Source organism: Oxyura jamaicensis, chromosome 23 (genome assembly GCF_011077185.1).
Source record: "Oxyura jamaicensis isolate SHBP4307 breed ruddy duck chromosome 23, BPBGC_Ojam_1.0, whole genome shotgun sequence".
Classification (NCBI taxonomy): Eukaryota; Metazoa; Chordata; class Aves; order Anseriformes; family Anatidae; genus Oxyura; species Oxyura jamaicensis.
Window position 1 is genome coordinate 1,441,540 of NC_048915.1, and position 25,958 is coordinate 1,467,497.

The window sequence follows — 25,958 nt, forward strand, 5'->3', positions numbered from 1 at the left end:
GCTCAGATGTATAAAAGGTGAATGAGCTTATCTCATCCTGTATTTCAAACCTGTGCTCTGGAGGATTTTGCTCCTGACTTAGTAGAGGGAGGCTGTGACAACAGCGTGAGCTGGAAGAGGAGCCTTACGGCAGGGAACCAGCTTATACAGGCGCGTGCTTTGAGAGGAGCTGCAGTGTCGTTGAGCTGTGTTCATCTGTAACTAGCCTTTTGCAGCACTGTGGCAGCAAACGACGTCCCCTTTTGCTAGGGACTGTGTGTGCAGACGTGTGCGTGGTGTTTCCAGCCCTGGCAGGAGCGTCTCGGCTCCTCCGGAGGGTGTGCAGCAGGAGGCAGGGGGGCGGGAGGCGCGGCGCTCTGGCGCTCCTGCTGTGCCCGCTGGGAGGAGCGCTGCTGGCACGCGGCCTCCGAAAATGTGACCTCCTGGATGCTGCGCTTGGAAATGTTGATTTACTCCGCGTGGGTGCGGATTGCTTCGGTTTACATTCCCGTCAGCGTGCAGAGCCCATACGCAGGCGGCTGTGCGTGAGTTCCGCCGGGGCCGCGAGGTGCTGCGGGCAGCGGTGTGGAGCTGGGAGCGAGCTTCGGCCACCCCAGCGCTGCCTGGAGCGAGTGGTTTGGGGCATGGCTGAAAGCTTCTGCCCTGGACTCTGCACGGATGGCGTGTCTGTCCTCCATCTGGTGGCTGCACAAGCTTTTTCCCAACGCATCCCGCATGCTTATCTATTTTTTTCCCTGTGCTTGTTTGCTGTGGATTGATTTTGTTCTCGGCGCAAAAGCAGCGTTCCTCTAAGGTAACTGGCAGCAGCAAGTTCGAGTGTCTCTTAAATAACCAGATGGAATCTCTCTCTTATCTGTGCTGGGGCTTTCTGAGAACTCGGAAGGAATTCTGCTGCTCACGTGCTGGTTGAGATGGGTGGTGTTCCCCTTCTAATACCTGGTTTAGGTGTAATCGTTCCAGTTATCCAAACCTGTCTACCTCAGATTTAATCTCACAGAGCTGCTTCACAAGGTGTTTCTGACCAAACAGATCTTCCTTAAGCAAAAAGTAAATAGCACAACCTCCCTGACAGTCGGTGTTAAGCCAGGGTACTTAAAAGCTGTGAGCTGGGAACTCCTTCGCGCCCGCCTTGTCCTGTCCGGCCGTCTCTTTGCTGTAGCCTTAAATTTGCACGCCCGCTGATGGCGTTATCAGCACTTGTAATATATAGGAGACATTGACTAATGTAATGATTCTTGTTTGTGCTACGGTAATTTTGTACAGATGTGAGTACTTGTTAATCTTCCAGTTCCTTTAGCTTTATTCCAACTTCAGCAGGCGAGGCTCATTTATCTTGTTAATTTGCTGTGAACGCGCTGTTGTTTGCTGTCTGAATTGCATACATCTCATTCAGCCTGAAGATTTAATTTGAAGATTGTACACTTGACATCGAAGGCACTTAAGGAGGGCTTGAAATTCCTTCTGCCATATGCGGATGCCACACGGCAGGTGTTCCCTCTGTGAAGCTGGTATTTTCAAAACGCATCCCCTAAATAGGGCACGTTGCTCTTTTGGCCGTCTTCTGGACTTCAGTGGGAGCTTCCTTGGATTCATCCAAGCCATGACTTTGTCTCGTTCTCAGGAAGTGCATAACCTCTCTATTCCCCTCCAGTAGGAGCAATGCGTGCGTGGCAGGTGTGGTGGCCCAGAACTGTTCACTCTTATTAGCGTTTACAAATAACCTTCAGAGCATTGAGAGTCCTCAGCAGTCGTTGAATAAGCGAGAAGTGAGAGCTCTTGGCACCTCTCCATGTGTTCTGTCCCTGCTTGCATCACAACCTTGGGCTTTGTTCCCGCTGGAAATGCGGGGTAGTTTGAGAGGTATCCGTGCAGCTCAGGTGGAAGTCACAGCAATATTCCGCTCAGAACAGCGTTTCCGCTAATGTTTTTTCTTGCAAGTAGCTCTCGTGTTGAGAGGCTGGAGAATGCGAATTGTATGTGTGCGCTTACGTGTGTGTTGTTCCTAAAGCGTTGAAGAATGTAAGAGGATTGCTGAGATTGAATTACTGTCTCAGTTGTATGGCTTTCGCCCTAGGAGTGTATAAATATTTTGATTATAAAGCATGCATCAGTTTGTGTTTAATGATTGACTCATGTTTAGAAGGGAGACGCTTATGGTTTATGTTTGCATTTTATACTTATTTTAATCATGCTTTGTTTTTTTTTAATTGCAGCAGCTGTTGCCGGGTAAAAAGTTTTGGGAATCTGATGATTCCAGCAAAGATGGACCAAAAGGGATATTTCTGGGAGATCAGTGGAGAGACAGTGCTTGGGGAACATCAGGTAGCTCAATTATTTACTTAATTTAGTTGGGGTTGAACACAGAAACGTGCAATTCATCTCTTCAAAATTGCTGGCCAGTCCGGATGACACAGTTTTTTAAGAAAAAAAATAATAAAAGCATCTGTTTTACGTGATAGAAAAGTTTAAAAACCCACATTGCTTTGTGATAGAGATAAAAAGATATCCATAGCTATAAAAAGAAATTGTCTAATGTGAACGTATGTTTATCTGCTTAAAATTTGAATTTAAACTTTCTCATGCATTTTCTGCCCTAGGATGGATTAAAGTTTGAACAAAGATGTTAGAGACAAGATTAGTGGGGGGATAAAAACAATTTTTAAATACTTAACCAACCAAAGCCCAACAACATAAATTTTAAAATAAATAAATAAAGCGATGTTTTGAATTAGCTGTGCTGAAGTTTATCTGCCAAGAATCTTGTTCTTGGATGAGAGACTGTCCCGTATTTTGAACTACAGGGGAAAGCGTTCAGGTTTGTTCTAGTTCAATGGCAAAAAAATCCCATGCATGTGCTGAATTGGGAATGCTAACCTTTTACTCTTTATTTTCTATGCTTTCCATGTGTACTGAATACGCTCCTTAGGCACTGCTGAGTATCCTGGGCAGTTTCCAAACAACTGTGCAGAACTACAGCTCCAGAGGGGAGCAACTTTACTGTTGTTTTTTTTTTTTTTTTTTTTTTTTTTTTTTCCGCCCAAAAAAATCCTTAAGGAGCAAAGGCATTGGGACAGAAAGACTGTTCTAGTAAACTGTGTGATAAGAGCATTTTTTATTGTTTAAATTTCAAAATGGCTGTGAAAAAGGGTTGTAGCTTCTCAAAATCTTCTTGGCTGAACCTTGCAGGCTCGCTGAGCGCTGGGGAGATTTCGGGGAGCTGCAGCCTCCAGCCGTTTGGCCTGCCTGCCTGCAGGGGGTCTCCCTAGCAGCACGTGCATCCAGCCCTCAACAGCAGCTCGTATTAATGTAAACTGAAGTTGAGGGGGGATTAAAAAGGGCTGGAGCCAGACTCTACAGTAACAGCTGAGACTTTCCCCTTTGCTGGGCTGGCTGCACCCACTAGCCAAGCAGGGTAGACGTGGGGGAGGTAACCTCCTACGCTGACTGATCACAGATCTCCGTGAGTCAAAGCCCTCAGTCTCACTTCTTCCTTTGTTTATTCTCAATTAATCCCATGCACCTTGCAGCCTTTACTCCTGAGCCGTGACCTGCACTGCTGTCTGTGAGTCAGGGCAGTCACAGTTTCCCCTTTTGCTCATCTAAAGCGAAGAAACAGCCGTGGTCTGGCAGTTGGCAGCGACCTCGGGGAGCGAGGAGCACGGTTTGGAGCTGGGGTGCAGAAGTGTCCCGGCCCAGAAGTCTGCTTTGTTCCATGAGCAGTGGAACTGATGAAGCCTGGCCTTCTGTAACGTACCTTCTGCTCTGACCCTTTCCCCTTCTGTCTGTGTCCCCAGTACAGCAGGCATCCCACGTGGCTTTGGTTCTTCGCTACTTTAGCTTGTGGTAGTTTGAGAGCACTTGAAGCCAGTACCACTGAAAGAAACAGTCCTGTCTGGTGCAGGCTGCTCCGTTCTCCTCGTGGTACAACTAGTTACGCAGCAGTGTGATGAAATCTGCCGGGAATTGATCTATGTTAAAACCACCTCCTGTTTTTGTTAGCGTTATCCCACAGAAGCCTCCTCAGCCCGCTTTACTTGCGGCCACAAAGATGCTCGTGCTGGCTTGAGGGAGAAGGCAGGGAGCGCAGCTAGGAGCAGGGATGGAATTTCTTCTCTTGCTGGCTTGTGCCTTACAAGAAAATGACAGTATCGATGTCACTCTATGTCCCTTCCACCATCCCCTGGCCCTGCTATGTCTTCTGCCTGTAATTTTTGACTGGCTGCTACCAGTCTGAGCACGCAGGAGCTGAATACGTCTTCCCTTCCCCCGTTGGGGTGCAGGGTCGCCTGCCCAGGCAGCAGTTTTTGCAGAGCCTGCTAGGACTTGGAGACATCTCTCCTCAGTCAGCTCTGGTAGGATCTCAAACCCTCAGACTGCAGAGGCGGTAAAGGGATGGGGCTGATGCAGGAGGCTGGGGGAAGAAGTGAAGTTCTCAAACTTTTTCTTGAGGAAATAATAGCTGAGAGAAACGATGATCATGAGTCATGAGAATGTTAACTCGTATGACCAAGAAAACAAATGCCAGCTGGTGTAACCATAGGGTGATACTTGAAATGACAGTTAAAGCAGGGACTGATTGTTTTTCCCACTGTATTAACACAAGAGTTTTATTAAATGTAAATACTAGAACTTTTTTTTATTGCATCCTTTACTTAGACACAGCTTTCTGAAATTTTACGATTGTAGTGTTTGAATGCAGTTGTCACTTGTAAGCTTTACAGGTCCTAGCATTTTATGAATGAGGGAGCAATCCGTCTCTTTCCAATGGACACCAGCAGAGACAAAAAGCTGGCGCTTCTTAGCACAATTAAGACACTAGAGTACGTTTTAATGACTTGCCTCCATGAATAGTTGGATCTGCTTATAAGAATTGCACATGTTTTTGTTCCAGATCACTCTGTTTCCCAACCAATTATGGTTCAGAGAAGACCTGGTCAGGGCTTTCATGTGAATAGTGAAGTCAACTCAGTGCTTTCACCACGGTCAGAGAGTGGAGGACTTGGAGTTAGCATGGTGGAGTATGTGTTGAGCTCATCTCCTGGAGATTCCTGCCTAAGGAAAGGAGGATTTGTAAGTGTGCCTGATTCTGAACTTTGAGTTCCCATTATGTTGTTTTCTCCATTTGCTGCTTGGTTTGTTTGTTTGTTTGTTAATCCATCCCTAGAGGCAGCTGTTCCTTCTTCCTTTATGTGCTCCAGTAGCTCCACAGTCTCCGTTACACAGCTAGGCCAGCGGTTCGGCTCTTCTCGACTGAGGGGTGCAGGGTGGGAGGCGGCCGTGAAGGACGGGGAGGTTGCTGGCGTTCCCAGCTCTGGGGATAAGCACACCTGCAGTAACGCCATCTGAGCTGTGGTTGGGGAAAGCATGCAAATGTACCTGTAGCGAGCAGCGTGGTTCTTGAGTGAGCGTGTGGATGCTTTGTCACTGGCTAAGAACAGAAAGCTCCATGTAACGATGCTAGAGACGTAACGTAGCTGCAGAAGCCACTCCAGGTTGGGAATGCTTTCAAGGGCGTGTTGTTTCCTGGGGAGGAATGGCATTAGTCACGGTGCTCGGAGGGGTGGGGAAGAGAGTGCAGTCACTGCCTCGAACGTAAGGATGTGGCAGGAGAGGCATCATCGAGTCCTGTCCCCATACCGGGGGGAAAAAAGAGCTGCATCTCAGCTCCGCCTCGTCAGCCGGGTGCTGGGTCTGTCAGAGAACAGAAAAGCTGAGTGGGTTTGTTACCATTGGAAGGCTGCCATGCTCCTCCCTTCAGGGAGATGGTTTGTGGTCTCCTTCATCCATCCTCTTATTTTTGACCCTTATTAGCGGGCACCTGGTAACTTTCTTGAATCCAGAGCCTAGGAAAGATGACTTGGGGGAGGGGGAGCAGTCAGAGGAGGAAGCAAATCTGTCATCCAGAATTGGGGTTAGGGAGGTGTCTGCAGCACTGGTGGTCAGGATGTCAGTTCTGAAACAAAGGGAAAATGTGTAAATGTCACATTGTGTGGGTGAAAACAGGGCTCTGAATTTGTTTGGAATTGGCATTTCCAATTCTGCTCTCTAATATTAGTGAAGGATGATTGATTTTTTATTTAAGAAGAAACGTCAGAATATCATTGCTTTTAAAATGATCTTTTTTCTAAGTATGGGAGGGAACTTTACCCCCCCCCCCCCCCCCCCAACAAAACAAAAACAACCAAAGCTAAAACAAACCAAACCAACAACAAAAGAAGAGAATGGAAAAATGATGTAGTTGATACAGGGTTTGAGGGCCCTGGTACGTATGTGGAGTGTTTTTCCCCCTATTGAAGTGGAAGACAGGGTTTGAATGTCTGTCTTTTGACAGCACCAAAACTATCTATGATAAATATGTTTATATGCCCCTTGCTGTTTTTTTTATGATAAATTATGTTGTTTTTCCTCTCCCTTTTGTTGTTCAAAATTGTGCCCCTGGCATAATCACCCTTTATTCTTTTCCCAAGTGAAATAAAATGCAGACGTTGGGGATGGGGAAGCTGCAGATGCCATGCCACTTACAAAATGCTCAACAAGAAATTAAATCCTGTTTTCTTTTTATTCCCCTGCAAAAAGTGCTTTGGGTTTATATGATCTGAGCTAGTCACTGACTCGAGTGCTCTTAGGAGCTGCATGGTGGAGTTCCCTGTGCAAATCCCCGTAATGCCCCCCGAAAGCGAGGCAGCCGCGTGGCGGTCCTGGTCGGTCCCGTTCTGCTTGGGCACGTGTGCTTGCCCAGCCAGTTACCGCACCTCTGACGTGCAGACGTTAAGCGATGGAGGGGCTCTAGTTCAGTTTATACACCTTCGTGCACGCTGTTGTGTTTAAAAGCTCCTGAGTTAATTTCGAAGTGTGCCCAAGTCCCATTTATAAAGAGGATTTGGGTAAATACTCTTTCAAGTTACCTTGGGGTGGGGTTTTTTTAGATCTGGTAGAGTTGGACCCTGATTTACTGAATGGAAGAAACTGACCAGGTAGCTGAAACCCCTTTTGGAAGGGAATGAGAACTGATTCCCTTGCTTCTTTGATTATGATTTATGATTTTGCTCTTTTTATGTTTTTATTTGTAAGAACTAATGTTCCAAAGCAACTTACTTTATTGTGACATGTTTCTTTGATTTGTTAACATCTTGGAATGAAAGCAAAATTGATCTGAAACCGAAGCTTATTAAAATAATGTCTCTTTTGCCTAGGGGCCAAGGGATGCAGAGAATGATGAGAATGACAAAGGGGATAAGAAAAATAAGGGCACATTTGATGGCGATAAATTAGGAGATCTGAAGGAGGAGGGGGATGTGATGGATAAAACAAATGGTTTGCCTGTGCAGAATGGAATCGACACAGATGTCAAAGACTTCAGGTATGTGCACCATCAGTTAATAACTATTCAGTGTCACGCTTTTCTGAAAGATCTTTCATGCTCCGGGAACAGTAGTGAAAAGCCTTTGGCTCACTGAAGCAGTGTCATAAGGACTGTCGCGTACACAGGGACGTGCTTGTGAGGAAGTGGAGGATAACTGATGGCCTGCGCACACCTAGTTCTCTAGTGTGTAGCCTTGCTTTGTGTTCACATGTAGTTTTAGCTACTTTGCATGGGGTTCTTCTGGAAATACCTACTGAGATGTTGACCCTGCCTGTACACTGGTCTGAGCTGTAGCTGAGTTCTTGGACTTGTTCCTCGGAGCTCTCGAGATGAAGGCCTTGTGAAATCTGGGCTATTGATAAAATCAAAGAATGCATTTCTGTTTCTTGCTAGCTCACCTGCTTGCTGAGCCTTGTGTTGGCATGTAGGAAAACTGCAAAAGGAAAACAAATACAGTGTGAGGCCATACTGCTGGCCCTTGCGTAGAGACAAACCATTTCTCAATTCAGCCCCGTGCTTATGTTAGGTAAACAGGAAGCCATGGCAGCTATTCCAGAAAGGTTTCGAGTGAGATAGTGTCCGAGCTTTACGTTGTTAATAGTTACGGAATAGCTTTATGAAAAATAACATTGCCATTTCTGAAGCCCTGTCTTGTTATGGCTCTCTTCTCACTTGAGGAGGAAAAAAAAAAAAAAAGAGTATTCGTACCCTAGTACTGTAGCAGGTCTTTGAAGTGCAGAGGGTTGGGGATTTGTGGTGTGTGTTTTTTTTAACACACAGATTGTTCTGTAGAACTCATACCAGGAGGGTCTGGGATAGCTGCCTACATCTTTTTTTTCTTTTTTTCCCCCATCATCCTCGGGTATCTCTGGGTAGCAGTGTCTGTTGCTGAGAGCTGATGCTGTGTGACAGAGCATTACATGGATGTGCCCAGTGACGGATGTGTTTTCTCTCCGTGTAGCCGCACACCTGGTAACTGCCAGAACTCTGCTAGTGAAGTAGATCTGCTGGGTCCAAACCAGAACGGATCCGAGGGCTTAGCCCAGCTGGCGAGTACTAATGGTGCCAAGCCGGTGGAAGATTTCTCCAACATAGAGTCCCAGAGTGTTCCTCTGGATCCCATGGAGCACGTTGGCATGGAGCCTCTTCAGTTTGATTATTCTGGCACTCAAGTACCCGTGGACTCAGCCGCAGCCACTGTGGGGCTCTTCGATTACAATTCCCAGCAGCAGGTAACGTATTGACAGGGTTCCTTGATCGGAGCCGTCCTGGGGTTGGTGTGAGCTCAGGCTCTCACGCTGGGGTGTTAGAAGGAAGACATAGGATGGTTGCATCCTTCATGTGCCATACATGTGTCTGCAGAGTGCTGCACGTATCCTCGTCAGCTCGATGCAGGAGACCTACGTGCATGGCAGCTGGAAGGGTCTGTAGCGAACGGTTAGACACGGCTGGCCTTTGAGTAAGCTTGCCTTGGAGAAGAGCTTTTAATTAGTGAGATGTGCAAAGCAGCAAACCCCTTGAGCCCTGAAAGTGACTTAGAGGCCAAACCACTGCTCAGCCTGGGTGCTGCAGCTCCGCTTTGGGGTCTCGGCAGTACTGAGAGGAGGCTGAAGGGATGGTGAATCTGAACCAGCTCGATCTTACTGGAGCATGGCTCAAAACCTGGGGTCAGAGTCCAGCACTACAGAACTTTATCTCAGCCCAGCGGGTTTGTTTGACCTTTTCTCCCATAACAGCCCAGACTCCTCAGCCCGGGCAAGTAAGGCAAGTCCTGGCCTTGCTGTTTGGCCTCTCCTGAATGCTGGGCCTAGATCCAGCGGTTGCCTTGTAATCTGCTCCTGTTCCTGCCCGTCTGGGTAACGACTGTAAATGTTTATTGCTTTCCCTTTGTAAGCGTAATATCCTTCAAAGAAGAATAAAATCCTTTGTTGGAGCTTATTGCAGGAGTATATTACTAGCCCAGGGTTTCCTGAAATATCTGATCGTGTTTTAGCAGAACAGCCTGACTGACACCGTGCAGAGGTAGGACTGTTGCCATGTTTATACGAAAGCCCTGCCTTCGGAGACTTATCGTAGCCTTAAAGGCAATGTAAATAACCGTTATTTTAGTCGGTTGTTCTCTTATGTAGCACGTTGGGGAGGGTAATGGAGGAAATTTTTTTAACGATTAAGCTAAATAGCCGCTGTATAGCTCAGAAAGGAGGAAAAAGCAAGCTGTTCTCAAGTCTTTGTCTTACTCAGGTGAAGGACTTTGAATGCAAAACTTACTTTGGCTTTTTTAAACAATTAAACAATGAGACTTGTTTTTTAAAGAACCATTAGGTATAGGAAAACAGCCGCGGAGATGTGAAGCCTGTAATTCCTGCTTTGTCTGGCAGTGTTTTCTATTTAAGGCTCATTTACAAGTTAGTTTTTTTTCCTAACCTTTTAAAAAAAAGGACTAAAAACCCGTTGAAGCAAAGCATATCTGGAAAGCGCGTTTCACCAAAGTGGATCTCTGGGTTCAGGCTCTGGATGGCCCTGTAGACATGCCTGTGTTCTCTCTGTAGAGTGCATAAGGAATACCTGTGTGGAGCTGATGTAATCCCTATGTAATCATCCTTCAAGCTTTTTTCTGTGTCGCCTGTGAAGCCGTGGTTCTCTGTCGTTCCTTTAAACCAAAGGTTGGTGGCAGAGCAGGATGTCCGGGCGCGCTGAGTGCGGCCGGGTGCCCACTGCGTGGGTCTGGCACGCTCAGCGCTGGCTGGGGGACGCTGAGGGTAGGCAGGGCAGGCTGCTCAGTGCAGGCTGTTATTTTAAAATTCCAGCTTTGTTGCAACAGCTACTCACGACGACAGTAAGCGCCAGTGACAGGCTTTTGTAAGCATAAGAATTGCATTAAAGATAGGAATCATTCTTAACTTTTTTCCCTGCCACACGTGGCCTCTCACTGCATGCTGGTGTAAGTGCAGCGTGCCTTGGCTCAAGGAATCGGACCCATTTCCTTAACGTGTTATATCCAGCCGCCGGGGTTCCTCGGTATTTGCTGTAGCTTGTGTGAAGGAGGTCTGCCTTTTGGAAGCACGGGGCTTTTTCCATTCATTTGTCAGAAATACATCCCGAGTATCCTGAACAAAAAGATCTCTTTAAAAGCATCTTCCTTGGTCCACTGGGAAGCGTCACATACTTGGAAGGGATTACAAGCAAGTGCAGCTAAAAGCAATATTAAGAAGGGAAGGTCTTAATCACGTGTAATCTGATTAGAGATGTCAGATGTTTATATTGCAGGAGAAACTGGATTACAGAAATCTAATTGTGCAGTGTTTCCATAACCGTGTAACCCAGCCCATGCTGTTCTGCTTTCTTGGAATTCCCGTGGAGAGCTCCCCCACGTGCTGCTGGTGATGCTTCCCTCACGCACCTGTGTGAGAGAGAAAATCGCCCCAGTTTCTGAAAGGTCAGGTGATGCTGCTGAACCCCCCAGAGCTACGCCACTTGTTTGTGGGTTGTCACCGAATGCCATTTGTAACCGGTTGGAATGCTCTGAGCGCGGATTTGTTTGGATTCCAGCTAACAGCTCTTGAAGGAGTATTCTTCTCTTTCTTTTCCACTTACTGGACGCCACAATTTAACATGGAAATGTAGCTTAGCCTTAATTTAATGGAAGTTTCTGAGTAAGATGACAAAAATCTCTTATTGCAGTTTCACCTTTGGTCTTCTGTGAATTTTTGGAAGACAGGACTCTGTTATCAGCAGTGCACTGAGGCCTTAGTAACAATTCCATTAAATACGTAGGGCTGATGATTCCCAGAGCTCGTGTGGCGGAGGGGCTTGTCTGGCTAAGCACAGCCTGAAATTCTGACCGTGTTTGTTGGCTCTGCTCCCTTGTGTACGTTACAGGCAGCACACAGCCCTCGGCTGCGCACAGTTGTAGCTGCTCACACACCGCCTTCTGGGAAGTCAGATCTTGGTTTGGAGGCTTAGAGAAACTGCATTTTAAAGCATCCAGAGGGAGAGAGAGGTCGCTGACGGATGCTGCCCGAGTCTGGGGCTTAGGTATTAACCTTCACCTGTTCTGGCTTTGAAAGGGAAACTCCGTAAAGATTTGGGAGGTTTTCTGCAGCCAGAAGGAATCCAGCCCTTCCTCCTGCCTTTGAGCGGTGTGAGCGGCCGAGTGTTTGCATGTGGCTTTACAGAAGCTCAAGAGCATGGTCTGGGCAAGTAACGATAACGAAGCTGGAGCTACATTGTTAGCTTTCTTACCGGGTTCAGGGTGCACATGGAGAGATTCTCATTCATTTTTTCCTTAAGCAGGGCTCTGCCCTGCCCCTGTGTTCCATATTCTTCCCTCCTGTTACACCAGTTCAGTTTCAGGTGAAGGAGCATCCTTTCAGTCTCCCTCTTCGGCTCTTTGTGATCTCAGGGCTGTTGCAGCAGCCGTTTGCAGGGTGCGTTGGGTTCTGCGCCTTCGTTTCAGCAGCAGAAAAATGCACGAAGCCTGTGTGGGTACCTGCGGGGCTGGAAGGCAGATTCAGCAGTGATCAGCTGTGGTCACAAGAGGGAGAGAGGGCAAGCAGTGATGATGATAAATATCAGGTCCAAGATTTATGCTTTGAGGGGCTCTTTTGCTACTGCTGCTAATTTAAAAATGAATTATTGAGTTGCGTTTTGGAGGTGTAGAAATCATTGCACGAGGAAGCTGGGCAAAAGAAAACTTATTTTCAGAGGAGATAAAGAGCTGCTGATCCTACGGGGAAAAAAAGCCACTTACCCAGCCATTTCTTCCACTGTTCACCGTCATAGAACTCAGCTTTGTGTGATGGAAGGTCTGACATTGGGGATGCAATAGCATGAAAAATGAAAAGTTTCAGTCAATGTTTGCAGCTGAAGAAAGCTAGAATATTTGACTGAATTCAACCCAAAAGCAGACCACAAATGCAAGCACGGCTGTTCTAGATGCATCTGGAGCGATGAAGCAGTTGAAGGTTGTTTTTTGTTTTGTTTTTAAACTCTGCTGGTTCTGATCCCAGCGACATGCTGCTGGAGACACCGACAGTGCCGCTGTCCTTCATTCCATGTTCTGTAGGACACGGTGTCCGTGATGTGCTTGCTTTATTTAACTAAGAGATGTCGCTAAGTACTTGATCCAGCTGCTAATGACAGATGATATATTAGCGAAGGTTATACCCCTTGCAAGCACTCAGCTTTGTGTAAACATGAAGTATTGTTGGATGGTGTTTAATTAAAAGAAAAAAAGGCAGGGGGAATGTTGGCTGAGGAAAGACTGCTAGGAACGAAGTTAGGCCCAGGGAGGTGATGGATGCCTGTGGATTTGATACGTTTTCCATTCAGCATTAGGACCCTCCTCGGATACGTGGAGCCGCCCTGGCATGTCTGGGGTAAGCAGCCTCTGGGGAAGGCGTAGATCGCGTTCCCCTGGGTATTGAGGTTCCAGATCTTAAATCTGGGTCCGATCTGTTGCATGTTGTTTCTCCTTCTGAATCTGTTTAGAAAAAGAAAAGAAAAAATGGCTATCAACTTGTCTTCCCCCTGTATTTTCTACTTAAAAAGCACAGTTGCTTATCCTCTTCTTAGGAGAACCATGCCCAGTTTTCACTTCCCAACCCCCCTCACTTCCTAACTGATTCTGTACTTGTTGATAGCTGCAAGTTTCTGCCAGAAATCTGGGTGGAATTATTATTGCTGCTTTTGACAGCTGCGGCTTGGTTGTCTTGCTGGAGACCTGAAAGGAGGGCAGAGATAATAGGTGTGAAGACTCCATAGCATTTAGGCCCCTTTTATTTCCAGGTGATTAGAGAGAGAAAACATCACAGCAGCTCGTGAAGTCATTCACACTTCAGAAATGATCACTTTTGGAAATAAATGGGTATGAACATTGCTTCTGGCTATTCTCAGTGGCAAGTTTTGAATGTTTTTACTGGAGGTGAACAGTGGGCTGCTAACGTCCTGATTCAGGGAGTTGTGCTCACGTAGAGGCATCTAGTCGGGCACAGGAAGCTGGGGAAGTAAGTGTAGCAAGGGTCTGGATGAATGAAAAAAATAAGTAAAAATACATTTTCTTGTGCAGCTGCGTTCCCACTGTACTTGGTGGTGGCTGAGCTCTGAGAAATGCTGTGGCAGCCACCAGTGGTCCCCAGGCCGCAGTTAGGGGGGGTGTGCCGGAGGAGCTGGGAAGACGAGGCTTTGGGCATCGTGCAGAGAACAGCAGAGAAAAGCCTGGGTAGGGTTTAGCCGTATTCCAGAAATACTTCCTTTTTAGGCAGATTATCATGGGCAGTTGGTTTCAAATACGGTTTTGTCATTTCATTTTGAAATGTTTCCTGTTAAAAGCGGAGTGTCTGTGGCTGTGGAAATAAATCTAGTATAAAGGAATTGCTTTAAAAGGCAGTGAGAGAATGCTTTTGGTGCATGAGTAAAGGATCCTATTTGTTCTTTTGTCCCTGCAGTTGTTCCAAAGACCGAACGCGCTTGCTGTTCAACAACTAACAGCAGCCCAGCAGCAGCAGTACGCGTTGGCAGCTGCCCATCAGCCTCACATAGGTAAGTCTAGCACTCGGTACGTTGCCGTGTACTAGATGTCTGTTAGCCCGCAGAACATCCTGGGAAAATGGCAGCAAAAAAGATTGGGTCGATTTTAGAGAATCCTAAACATGTTTTTGTAACTGGTAAGTACTTGACACACCAGCAGAAGAATATTGTTTGAAGACTTACTTGAAAAATTCTGGAGATGTCTTTTGTGCGCTTCAAAAGCTCTAGAGCATTCTTGTCTGGAAGGAATGGCACTCAGTCTTGCTGAGAGTGCTGTTCAGTAATGAGAGCATTTTGAAGTGCTTGCTTGCTATGAATTGGGCTAAGCAGCACAGTGAAGTGAGGGGAAAATGCGCAGTCCAGTGGATGCCTGAATGTGCTTCCTGTGGTTCAGCTTGAAAATTCATGTTTAAATTACCACAGGGTAGAATTTTAGGCTGCCTGGGGTCTGACTTTAACTTAAAGCTGTAATTTATGCAAGCACATGATCCGTATCATTAAAACAGTATGGATTGACTGGGAAGAAAGCACTTGGTCCTCTGCAGAGAAAGAGGAGAACTGTGAAAGGGGCTACTCCTGGATGATTAGAGTTGAACTACCTCAAGGTTAAATGTTTTTAGCACAATGGGCAAATTAATTGGTAATTCTTGGTACCCAGAAGCCCAGTACAAATGTGTTACGGCTCTCAGCTCTGTGCAGTGCAGTGATGTCGTTTTTGGAGTTCGGGGATAGGCCGGAATTAAAGTTCTTTGGCTTTAAGGTATTCTCCTTCACCTTTACCTCCCCACTATGCTCCCCTCCTGCCCACCAGTAATTTCTCCAATGATTAGCTGTTTCCTTGCAGCGGAGGGTAATGCCTGCAGGCACGGGCACTGCCGTGATGCTGTCCATCCATTGCTGAGCTCCTTCCAAACGAATGCATTGAGTGCTGGTGTTGTGTAGTCGGCCTGGAGCTCCGAAAGTAGGCTAAACTGGTTCGTGATTAACCTGCTACTCAGAATAAGCAATTAGATAGTGTTAATATCTAGCTGGTGTTAATAATCGCTTCAACACGGAGGGTTTGTCTGCACTGCAGAGGTACCTGAGCAGGTATGGGTACTATATATAGACTGCTTCACCAATTTAGCCTTCCTTTGGGGGCACTGCATTGTTGGAATTAGGTTGTTTTTTAATGTAAACTGTATTCTCTGTACTTTGCTATAATAAGACTCTACTCACTGCCTATAGAGAACAACCTATAAAAAGCTTGAAAATACTGAAGCAATGTGAGCCTTTCTTCCATGCTGCTCAGTCAATTTGTCAGCCAAATAGCCAGAGGTATTTTGGTAGGGCTTCAGTTCTAGTCAAGTCTGTTTTTACTGACAGGTATGTTTTCAGCAGGTTTAGCTCCTGCTGCCTTTGTCCCCAATCCATACATCATCAGCGCCGCTCCTCCAGGCACGGATCCGTACGCAGCCGGACTCGCAGCAGCTGCAACGTTAGGTGAGGTACTTCAGTTGTCTGTGCTTTCCTCGCCGTGTTCTGTACCAAAACTGTTCTTGAGGCTCTGCTGATTGGGGCAATAAATTATTAGCACAATGTAATTTCCGCGGAGAAATAATTGTGTATCATTGTGGAGTTGAAGCGGAATTTGCCTTGGAAACCCTATTTTCTGTAGATTAAATGTGATGGTTCTTGTATAGCACTTGCTACGGGCTCTCTTTCTGTTGAGTGTAAACAAGCAGAGCAAATCTGAAGTGAAGCACTTGCAGAGATAATTGTTGTTACATGTTTGGGATGCTTTGGTAACTGACAGTAGTGAAAGGTACCTTTGTAAATACACTTTTACATGCTATAAAGATGGAGGATGTGTTTTCCTGCCAGGAATATTGTATCTTGTTGCTGCTTAGCTTGATTTACTGCAGTGTATCCTGCAAATGATAGCTTTTCCCTTCGCTAGCTGCCTCTTAAAAATGTATGCTTTTTAGATTCAGTAGGTGAAAACATGCCGTCTCTGGGAGGCTTACGCGGTGAATATGTGGCTTTCCAGATGGCAGGCAGAGATGGAGGTTCTAGTCTTTGTGCAGGATCTTTCTCCCAAACGTTCGTGTATCAGTTTCCAAATTCTTTCCAACTGTCATAGCCAAAATTGTTGTATCTCGAGATGACAGCTCGGTAAAACAGCTTATCAGACGGTGTGAAAAACACATTGCACGTTGAACTTCTACTGCATATGCCCCAAAGTTCTGGCCTTAGCGGTGAGGACAAAAGAAGAGTGTACTTCCAGAAGAGTATTTTTATAATCATGCTTCGCTTTCCCTGTGCCACCTGGAGTGGAAGCCTTCTTGGTTTTAAATAGAAGCTGCTTAGTTCGGAGCAGTGGTTATTTTTTAGTGAAGGCTGCACACCGTTGCCGCGCTCAGCTTCCATGTAGCTTGCACGCTCATGGCAAATCTCTTCTGCAGTGAGATAGCTCGTGCCAAATGGGAACTATGAAACCTTAGGCGTACGTGAGCATAGCGCTCTGTCAGACAGCGTTGCAGGTTTGGGCTGTGGCTCCTTACAGCTTTAGCAGCTGTTAGGTAAGTGCTGCTTAGCTTCTGAGCTTTGGGGCCAGTACCAGGTCACGCTCTGAAATGGGATTTTAGCAAGCGCTCCCTGCCTGTATGGCATTTTTAGTAGGTCACAGGGAAGTATGTAAAGAATCGAGTTTGTAATTCAAAGATGCGAGCTTTGGACTTGTTTGGCTGTTGTGAATTTTGTCTGCTGATTGCATAATACCAATGAAAGGTAAGCGTAGGTAACAGCATGCTGTGGGCAAACAGATGATGCTGTGATTAAATGGAGGAAAGCCAAGAGCTAGAGTACAAGGATATTTCTGATAGTCCACGAGTCAATAAATCATCATGTGATGAAGGAAGCGTAACAATGAATGAATGACCTGAACTCATGGTGGAAAATGCAGGCAGCCATAGTCAGGTCTTGGTGGGGAAGAGGGTGCTGGAACGGGATCAGGGCCAGTTACAGAAGAGTGCTGTGGGGCACTTCCGAAGTCTTAGAGAAGAGGATTCTGGGCGGCCTTTTTGTGTCATCTTAATGTGCCTAAAGCTGGTGTTTGTTCTGAAGCAGTACCCTGAAGTTCAGCAGAGCAGGAGGTCAGTGTCTTGATTTCATAGAAAGACCACGTGTAAGCGCTGCTGGATTTCTAGGAAATGGCAAGGGTGTTCTCAGCCCCCCCATTCCCTCCCACCCTTTTCTCAGCAGTGTTGAAGCTGCAGCTGCCTGATTCTCTGACAGAGGCCTTATAAATCTGAACTAGGAAATCCCCCTCAGGATATCCAAAGCTTCCCAGAAAACTGGCAGGAGTCTCAACTTAAATAAATTTTAAACTTTATGGCTCTTGAAAACAAAGCAAAAGTGTGTAACGCACCGCGATGTGCTCACAGTGGGACACCACCGAGAGATGTGAGTTACTTGGTCTGTTGTTGGGCTTTGGAAGGGCTAAAAGCGGCAATGCAACAAACTTCGCTTCTGGGGGGCGTTGGTTCTAGTGAAGGCACCTTTTCTGTCTAGACTCAGAGCAGTTTGGAAAGCCTTTCTGTAATAAGAACGAGCGATGCACTGCAGGGGGTGGGACTAGTTAGCTGTTCAGAGTTACAAGTCAGACGGCCTTCCTGATTTGTATGGGAGCATTAAATTGGGAAGACTTGGAGAAGTTAATGAGATGGAAGAAATGAGTTTGGAGTTGTCGGGAGCCTATTGTTCACAGTTTCTCTTAAGAGTGGAGGGGAAACTTCTGTGTGTTTTATGGCAGAGATGATTCTGCCAATTAAGATTCGATCATTATGGCAGCTTTTTCCTGATTGTAAGGCTGTCAGCCCTGTGATAATACTCTTTTCTTCTCAACAATAGCAGCACTTAAAAGAAGAGCAAATCTGAATAGAGGGAAGGGCTTCCTAGACCTAGGGAAATAGCTTGTGAGTATAAGTTTTGGGGAAGATGCTGCTGTCTTTAGGAAGTGTTGTGAAATTGCCTTCTGTCATTTGAGAGAGATGTCAACAACAAAACAGAAGTTTGGCCTTCAGATTTTCCCTCTAAGTTGGGAAATGTTGGTTCCTTCTGAGGTGATACGTTACAGGTGGAAAAGTGTTTCTGTTCTTTGTAGAAAAGTGGATCCTGGAATAATCTGCACGCAGGAAAAACAGTGCTCCTAGACTGAAGGTAGAGTCTGTTGGGGTGTGTCTGCACCGGGCTTCTCAGGCTTGGGTTTCATGGAAGGTTCACTTGGTGCTGAGCTGTGTCCCTTGCAGAGCCAGCCTGGAGCTGGTAACGGGTATGGTTGCATGCACATACCGCCTGGGACTGGGCTTTGGGGAGCACACGCAGCTGGTTCTTCCCCAGCTGCCTTGGGCACGGGGTCAGGCAAGGGTGCTTCTGGTCAGGATCAGTGCTGGCCCCAGAGGGTTTGCATAGGGCTGCACCAGAGCCTTGGAGTTGAGCTGGTCCTCCCTCCCTCCCTAAAAAGACACCAATCCTTGGATGCCCGTGGTTGCCCTGCTGTTAATTCTGAAGCCATCAGCCCACAAGCTGCAAATACTTGATGAAGCTGCAGTTTGCAGCCTCGCATTTTCACACATGGGGCACCTGGTGCTCTGTAGCTGGGGCAGGAGGCCTGGCACGTCCGGTGCAGTTCTGCAGGGAGCAGGTATGGCTTCTGCTTAAAGCGACTGGAGCGGGGAGGCTGAGAGTAAAAGGGAGAAACTGCCCCAAACACACGTGTGGTTTTCCTGATACTTCCTGGAAGGAATATCTGTGGGTGGCTGTGGCCAGTAAGTGAGACGCAGTAGTGGGAATGTTTGATTTCAGAGGCACTGAATGGCTTTTATTTTCTGGTGTGTGTGTATGTTAACAAGTGTAAAAGCAGGTGTAACGTCTCCTAAAGTAAAGAAACACTCTGTGTGTTTTTATAGGTCTGGCGATGATGACACACTTGCCCTCACTGAGAACGTTGTTCAGTAATGAGAGCCTCTCTGAGTACGCAGCTGAGCCAGGCTTGCAGAAACACCTGGAGCTCTTTTAAGCCTAGCTACCTGCAGACTTCAAAGGCTCTGTCTCCTCTCCTTTTAAACACCCAAGGCTTTTGCAGATCTGATGAGCGATCCCTAACTAGGAGGGGGGAAAAAATCCTAGACTATGTTTGCTTGATAATTAAAACCGAGATTAAAATAACCCAGAGAGCTGCCCACATTTTGCCTAGGTAGAGTGTATTGCAGTAGCCCAGGGACAAAGGCAAACCAGCTCCCTGCATGTAATGGAGCACTTGGAGTGCAGAACCACCCTAGTGCTTGGCATCTGATCTGCGTTAGCTGAAGGCAAGCAGGTTATAATCCATCGATTAACTACGTGTCTAGAGCTGCTCAGGTCAAGAAGGGCAGGGCTGTTGGGGGTTAGATCTGTTCTCCTTCGTGGTGTCGTAGTGACTTGGGAGACACAACTAACAGTCACACTCAAATGAGTTAGAACTCTAGTGCTCTCTTAAAATAGAGCTTTTTACTTCATATAAGAGCAAGTGTGGTTCACATTCACTAAATACTTGTTTACCTACCGTGTTGAACACGTGGCACTGTTTTAAAAGGCTCCCCTGCTGGAAGGTGCTTTTGCTGTGGGAAGGAAGTTGCCCAGCTCATGGGATAGGTGTTGCATGTGCAAAGCTAAGGAAATACTTCTGCTCTTCTGCTGACCTTTCCAAGAAACACAGAGCAGGCATACTGAAAATATTATTAGATTCACATAGGTGTTACCGATGGGAGGGACTTTGTTCAGCGCCAAGGACTCGTTTCGTCTGCCATATTATGCAATTCTTCACCAGCCAGAATTGTTTAAGGATATGTTCTGCTGTTTTATCATCACAAATTAAGTGTACCATGTCCTGAGGCTTGCTAACTTTTGAAGATTAACTGTGTTTTATGTTTTCTGTGTTTTCCAAGATTATTATTTTTTTTAAAGTCCCTTAAATGTAGCCAGCAGTTCAAGGAGGGTGGAATATGGAAAGATCCAGGATCTTCTGGGCTCTTTTATAGTTATTTGTGAATACAGATAGGTAGGACTTGGTGGCTAGAAAAGTGGCATTTTAGACACTTGCGAATTGATGATACCTGACTTCAAAGAGGGATTCTTAAAAATTTATTTCTTGGAGATCTAACGATCGATGTAACTGAGCCATGAGTGTCAGTTAAGATCAGGAGAGACTTGCACGTCTCTGTTGTGCTTAAACAAGTTTCCTTCTCTTTTTTGTTAGAGGTTATAAAAATAGTTTTGGTGCTTCACTAGATAATTAGGGTTCAACAGTAAAACCGTGGAATTTCAGCAGGATCCCTGGCAGCAGAATTGGACTTCATCCGATAAGGTAAAAGTGAGCAAAGATGAAATTTCAGGTCTGACTTCTGTGCTCTCTTAAAATGAATTATACAAATGGCAGAATGCCTTCGTATTTGCAAAGGATTTAAAGCTGATCACCTTGAAATAGGATTTGTTAAACCAAGCATGACGTGCAGGTATTTTTGGTGACCGTTTGCTGTGTGATGGCTGTGACACTACAGAAGCTCACTGACTCCCTTGGCGTTCTAGGCCCTGCGGTTGTCCCTCACCAGTACTATGGAGTTACGCCCTGGGGAGTTTATCCTGCCAGTCTCTTCCAGCAGCAAGCTGCTGCAGCTGCCGCTGCAACTAACTCGGCAAATCAGCAGACCACTCAGCAGACCCAGCAGGGCCAGCAACAGGTAAGTGGGCGGATGCTTTTGCACGTGAAGTCATTAGCAGCCGCTTGTTGGCAAACGTTGTTGGAGTGCGAGCAGAAATCATCACCGCACCATCGGTTTTCATGTTGAAGGCCCCGGAGAGGATGAAAATGCACGTCAAATACTAGCTGTCAGTAGGTGGTGTGCTCTCATCATCAGGATGATGATTTTTTCCTTCAAGACTAGATTTAAAAGGGTCAAAATAGCAGCAAATGAGTTAGTTTGGTATGTGCGCGAGGACTTGGAAACAAAAGTTGTGTGAAAAGAAAACACTGAACTTGCTATTTTGATAAGGCTAAGCCTACAGCTGTTAGGCTGTAGTCACACAAAAATAGAAGAATTTAACACCTAAAAGGACAAAATTAAGGATTTATTTTTGTTGTTACCCTATAAGTATGTTAGAGTTGAGTATTGAGGTAGGTGTGTGTGTTTAAATGGCATTCATGTTCCCCAAGAACAGGCAACGAAGGGCCAACACTGGGCTGATGAGGGGCCACTCTTGCTTACATGCTTTATAAATGGTGTGGTTGGTGGGGTTTGCACCATCCAACTGTTCTGTCCTAATCTCTTGGCAGTGGCAGAATATTGGCTTACAAAGCTTGTAGATCTTCCAACAGAAGTGTAAAGAACACGTTTTTGTAATGTGTCTATTTTTGTTCTGAACTAGAAATACCAACCTAGGTAAATCTTAATTTTTACCTAGTAAATCTTAACTTCAGTTAAGTAAAAGAAGCATTTTAAATGTCTGGTATTTAATCATAGCTGTAACTCTGCAGATGACATGTGAGTTCAGCAACTGCTTGAGGAAAAGGTGGAAAGTGAGAGACTGCTATGAGAATTAATACAGAACAATTACATATATAAATATAAAAGAGTAATTCAGCTTCTCGTTAAACAGAACTGTATGGGAGTGCAAATCATAGAACTATGGAACCATGGAATATCTCAGTTGGAAGGGACCCACAAGGATCATCGAGTCCCACTCCTGGGTTCCTAAAGGACCACCCCCCCCAAAAAAAAAGTCAAGTTGCTGTTTATATTGGCACTAAAAAAAAAAAAAATCAAACTTTGTCACTAAATCAGTGGTAAAAGTGTAATTATTGTTACTAAAGCTTTGTAGTCAACTCAAGTGCTAAAGGATTAGAGGCGCTGTACTGTCGTTGCGTTGGGCTGTGCTCCCATTAGATGCGCTCAGATATATTCCACTTCTCCCCTTTCACGCCAAAGGAGGGTCTGCAGGGCAGGTGTCGGGAGCTGGACGGGGCTCCTGTTACTTGGCTGCCTCCGCTGCCCAGCTGTCTGGTGTTTGGTTAAAGCACTGGGCCTCCTGGAGCTGGCTTTGCACAGTGTTATCAGCTGCTGTCCCACGGTAGTTCCTGCTTGGAAACAGAACGGGTTCATTATCCGACCGAAAAGCGAGGAGGAGGCTGATTCGTAGTAATGCAGAGCCTTCGTTTCTGGTGCTCCTACTTTGGAGATTTTGGCCCTTGGAGAAGGTAGCGGTCGGTAACTGCAGTTATTAGCTTCTGCTTCAAAAAACAAACCTAAACCAAAATGCAGTTGTGTAGTATCATAAGGCCTTTTCAGATAATAAAAGCAGTGATGTTTTCACACCAATGATTCTGGACCAGTGACCAGAAGGAGAACGCTTTGCTCCTGACAAAGTTAATCATCAAACCTCCCCAGCTGGCAGGTCACTGACAGCAGCGCCCTGAGCAGCCCTTCTGCGCACATCCCTGCACCCAGGTAAACGGAGTTAAGCGTGTGGCGCACTTACGCTTTGGCATTCAGCCTGGGAGCCTTCCCCCTTTAAATAGGTATGTGCTAGGAGAGCTTCTGCAAAGGCTTAAGCTTGTAAAACAATACAGATAGCAGCAGCCTTAATGCTATTTTTCATTACTTTATAGCCACGGAGCAGGCGTGAGTGGGGATTGTGTGTGTTGTTCTTAATGCAGGCCTTCCCTCTGTAAGAAGATAAGTGGGTATTTGGGGATGGAATTCTTCAAAGAAGTGCTGAGGCACGTGTTTTAGGAACCTAGAATGATGACTATGGAGACTATGGACAGTCGATTTGTGATGCTCACGACATCTAACACGGGGGTGTATTTATAAAAGTGCCGGCGTTTCACTTCTGCAGCACGTCGTCCATCACACGCGTTCTGCAGGGTGCCCGTGTGCTGTGCCTGCTTACCAAGAGCTGCAACTCGTCCCAGCCTAGGAAGTCTCCCGGGCTGAGAGTTCACGTTCAGGCTTTGACAGCGATAGCTGACTCTGGGATGTCTCCAGATCCGTTAGCTTGAGTATCCTCTCCCAGCGACTCTGGGATGTCTCCAGATCCGTTAGCTTGAGTATCCTCTCCCAGCCTCTGTGCACAGAGTAATTTTTTCCTTTTAATAACTTTATCTGGTACCACACAGGATGTTAATTTCTGCAACCAGACGTGCTGAGTACCACAGGCCAGCTTTTTTAATAAGCTGACCTCACAAGTGGGTGCAGACTCTTGCATCACCACTGAGTAAAAGGCTTTTGCAAACAAAGCCTGTCGCAGGTAATTACAGGAAAGGTCAGTTTGCCATCTTCCCTTCTGAGAGCAACGTGTGCTTAAACCACAAGAGCTACATACACGAAGACAGTGTGTGATCTCCGGTCATTATTTCCAGTGAGTAAGTGTCGTGTCACTGGGTCACCGTTCCCTATGGTGGCTGGAAAAACCCCTGTCACCTCATGTCATCAGCCCACAGCTCCAAAGTCAGGCTTTTAAGGTTTCTGCTCAAGTGGGCTTTCAGTGGAGCTTTTCTGGCAGAGACCGAATGTTATCTGTAGTGGGACAGAGGCTCGCAGATGCTTCTGACAGAGGATGAGTATTGGAGGTATGTTAAGAAATGAAAAAGGTCAGGAGATGAAGCTTGTCCAGCTTACGCTCAGGAAGCCTGAAAAAGGGTGTATTACTTAAATCAGGTCCTAGGCATTTACCCATGGTGATTGTGTTAAAACGTTTTGATGGAGAAGGCAGGTGTTTTCCAAGTAAAGGGAAGGGCTTGTCACGCACTGGCTGTGACATCGCTGCTGCTGCGTGCAAGGACTTTAAGTAGGTTGCTGCTGGTGTCCTGCGAGTGTCTGGTTATCGTGGCTTACTCCTGGGGCTCGAACTAAACGGACTGATTTTCCTCTGTTTTCTCCAGGTTCTCCGTGGAGGAGCCAGTCAGCGTCCTTTGACCCCAAATCAGAACCAGCAGGGACAGCAGACTGATCCGCTGGTGGCTGCTGCAGCCGTCAACTCTGCCCTTGCCTTTGGCCAAGGGCTGGCAGCAGGGATGCCAGGTAGGGAGCCCGAGGGGGCTGTGACTTCTCCAGTGCTCAGCGAGATCCAAGAGAATTACATTTCAAGTCTCTGCATGGTGTCCTGTTTGCCTGGCTCTCAGCAGTGTTTTGTTTTTATTACAGTATTTGTAGGCTTTAATCTGTGGGTATCCGAGGCGTTTTGCAGAGGCTGTTAGATGCCAGCAGAACTACCTGTGCAGCGTTTAAGTGAAAGCAGGGTTCAGGTCCCTGTGCCACAGATGAAACAAATAGTAACCTCTTTGGGCTTGCCTGCCCAAAAGAATTGAGGGCTCCTCTTGAAAGTTGTGTTCAGGTTTTTCTGTGGCTCATCCGAGCTTATGTGGTCTTTATTTTTAAGACCACTGAGACCCCTTAGTGCTGTTCATGAGCCTTGTCTCTCCAGCCCTGTCGGGTGTTCGACTTTAACAGAATAAGGACTTCCCCTTCGTAATTTCTTCCAGACCAACGCTAGAGGCTTAAAAAAAGAAAGAGACAAAGGCAGGGGTTTGTTATAATGTATTCTTCAAGAGAGAAGCTGCTGTATAAGCCTTAGCTCTGATCCTTTAGGCTGTACAAATGCTTAGACATCGGTTATACAGAATGGGGTTGTAATGAGCAAGGGCATACGTAAGTATTTGAATAATATGCAAGTATGTCCTGTTGGTCACGTGCAATCCAGGAGGATGATTTTGGCCTCAGATCTCCCCTCTAGAAGCGTCACATAGTTGCTTCATGGTTTTTTTTATGGCTTAGGAAGACTGTTGCCATGTTAAGTTACAAAGCCAGTAGCAGCAGATGTGCTTTCACGTAATCTGTGAATTTTCTTAAATCTGCATTGCTGGGGTTCTGACTGCTGTAGTTTCAGAACAGACATTCGCAGAGAATAATCTCCTCTTTGTGACCCCACTGTGGAGAATGATTTATGGAGAATGATTCCATTTCTTTGGGGGGGGGGGGGGGGGGGGTTTGGTGTGTGTGGTTTTTTAACTAGCAAATTCTCTAGCTGGTACCTAAATTAAGAGCTGTATTCTATGGGCAGTCTTCTGCTGCGTGTCACCAGCATATTTAAGAGCATTCCTAAACATTGAAGGATGCTTTATTATAAACATGTATCTTCCCAGAACGCACCTTAGCTCAGTTCGGTGTCCTGTTTGCACGGGTGCACACCGAGCCCCTCCAGCATACAGTGGGAGAGTTGGAGGTGCACTGTGCTCACGTGTGTGACAAGTGCCAGCACAGGCTGTACTTGTCAGGGGAAAGAAATGGTGCTGTGGTATTTTAAGACATTTTTTTCTCTGGATAACTGAATTTACGCAGAGGGTAATGTTAGTGTAGTGGTTTCAGGGGAAAAAATCTTCCCTAACTGAGACTTACTGAGGTGGTATGGTAGGTATGAAAGTTGTGGAATAATACAAGATACAACTGTTAATTAAACAATCTTGCTTAACAAGAATCAGAACTGTTGTTCTTTATCTGTTGTGATCTTCCTTTAAAAATGCTTCTAAACAGTCATTGTTGGATGGCAGATGCGTGCTGTGCTGCTTGTTACTGAGCTCTGTGCTGTGCCTTCCCCCAGGTTACCCGGTGCTGGCTCCTGCCGCGTACTACGACCAAACGGGTGCTCTCGTGGTGAACGCGGGAGCCAGGAATGGCCTGGGGGCCCCTGTGCGTCTCGTGGCCCCCGCACCAGTCATCATCAGCTCCTCTGCAGCGCAAGCAGGTGAGTCCCCATCCGGCCAGGTGAAAATCTGCTCCTGCCTCGACCTGCGGGGAGTGGGAGCGAACCCCCCCCGCACCCTGCAGGCGATGATGATCCACTTGCCCTCACTGAGATCCAATGCAGGGATTGTTGCTGAGAACTTCCTCTGGACTCACTGTGGGCTGAGCCTCGAGAAGCCCCCCTGACAGGTAGCATAGCTTAAACTGCGTTCTTTTGCAGGGTTTCATGACAGTTATTTAAATTGGTCTGC

General features: G+C 46.4%; 1 protein-coding gene and 1 non-coding gene across 11 annotated transcripts in view; both read left to right on the forward strand.

Moving 5' to 3' along the window:
* The window catches only part of PUM1 (pumilio RNA binding family member 1), a 70,218-nt gene that overhangs the window by 24,164 nt on the left and 20,096 nt on the right, over positions 1 to 25,958 (forward strand). For 2 of the 10 annotated variants that reach the window (XM_035345500.1, XM_035345502.1), the window contains exons 4-12: positions 2,214 to 2,322; positions 4,892 to 5,070; positions 7,194 to 7,360; positions 8,325 to 8,595; positions 13,810 to 13,903; positions 15,257 to 15,373; positions 20,498 to 20,649; positions 23,850 to 23,988; positions 25,565 to 25,708. In XM_035345500.1, the coding sequence (XP_035201391.1) occupies positions 2,214 to 2,322; positions 4,892 to 5,070; positions 7,194 to 7,360; positions 8,325 to 8,595; positions 13,810 to 13,903; positions 15,257 to 15,373; positions 20,498 to 20,649; positions 23,850 to 23,988; positions 25,565 to 25,708 (1,372 nt within the window). The remainder of the gene's footprint in view (positions 1 to 2,213; positions 2,323 to 4,891; positions 5,071 to 7,193; positions 7,361 to 8,324; positions 8,596 to 13,809; positions 13,904 to 15,256; positions 15,374 to 20,497; positions 20,650 to 23,849; positions 23,989 to 25,564; positions 25,709 to 25,958) is intronic. The other 8 variants (XM_035345510.1, XM_035345501.1, XM_035345504.1 and 5 more) reach the window with 6 other exon arrangements.
* On the forward strand, positions 18,842 to 18,922 carry LOC118177847. Its single transcript, XR_004755939.1, has one exon. It is a non-coding gene; the product is annotated as a small nucleolar RNA SNORD103/SNORD85 (small nucleolar RNA).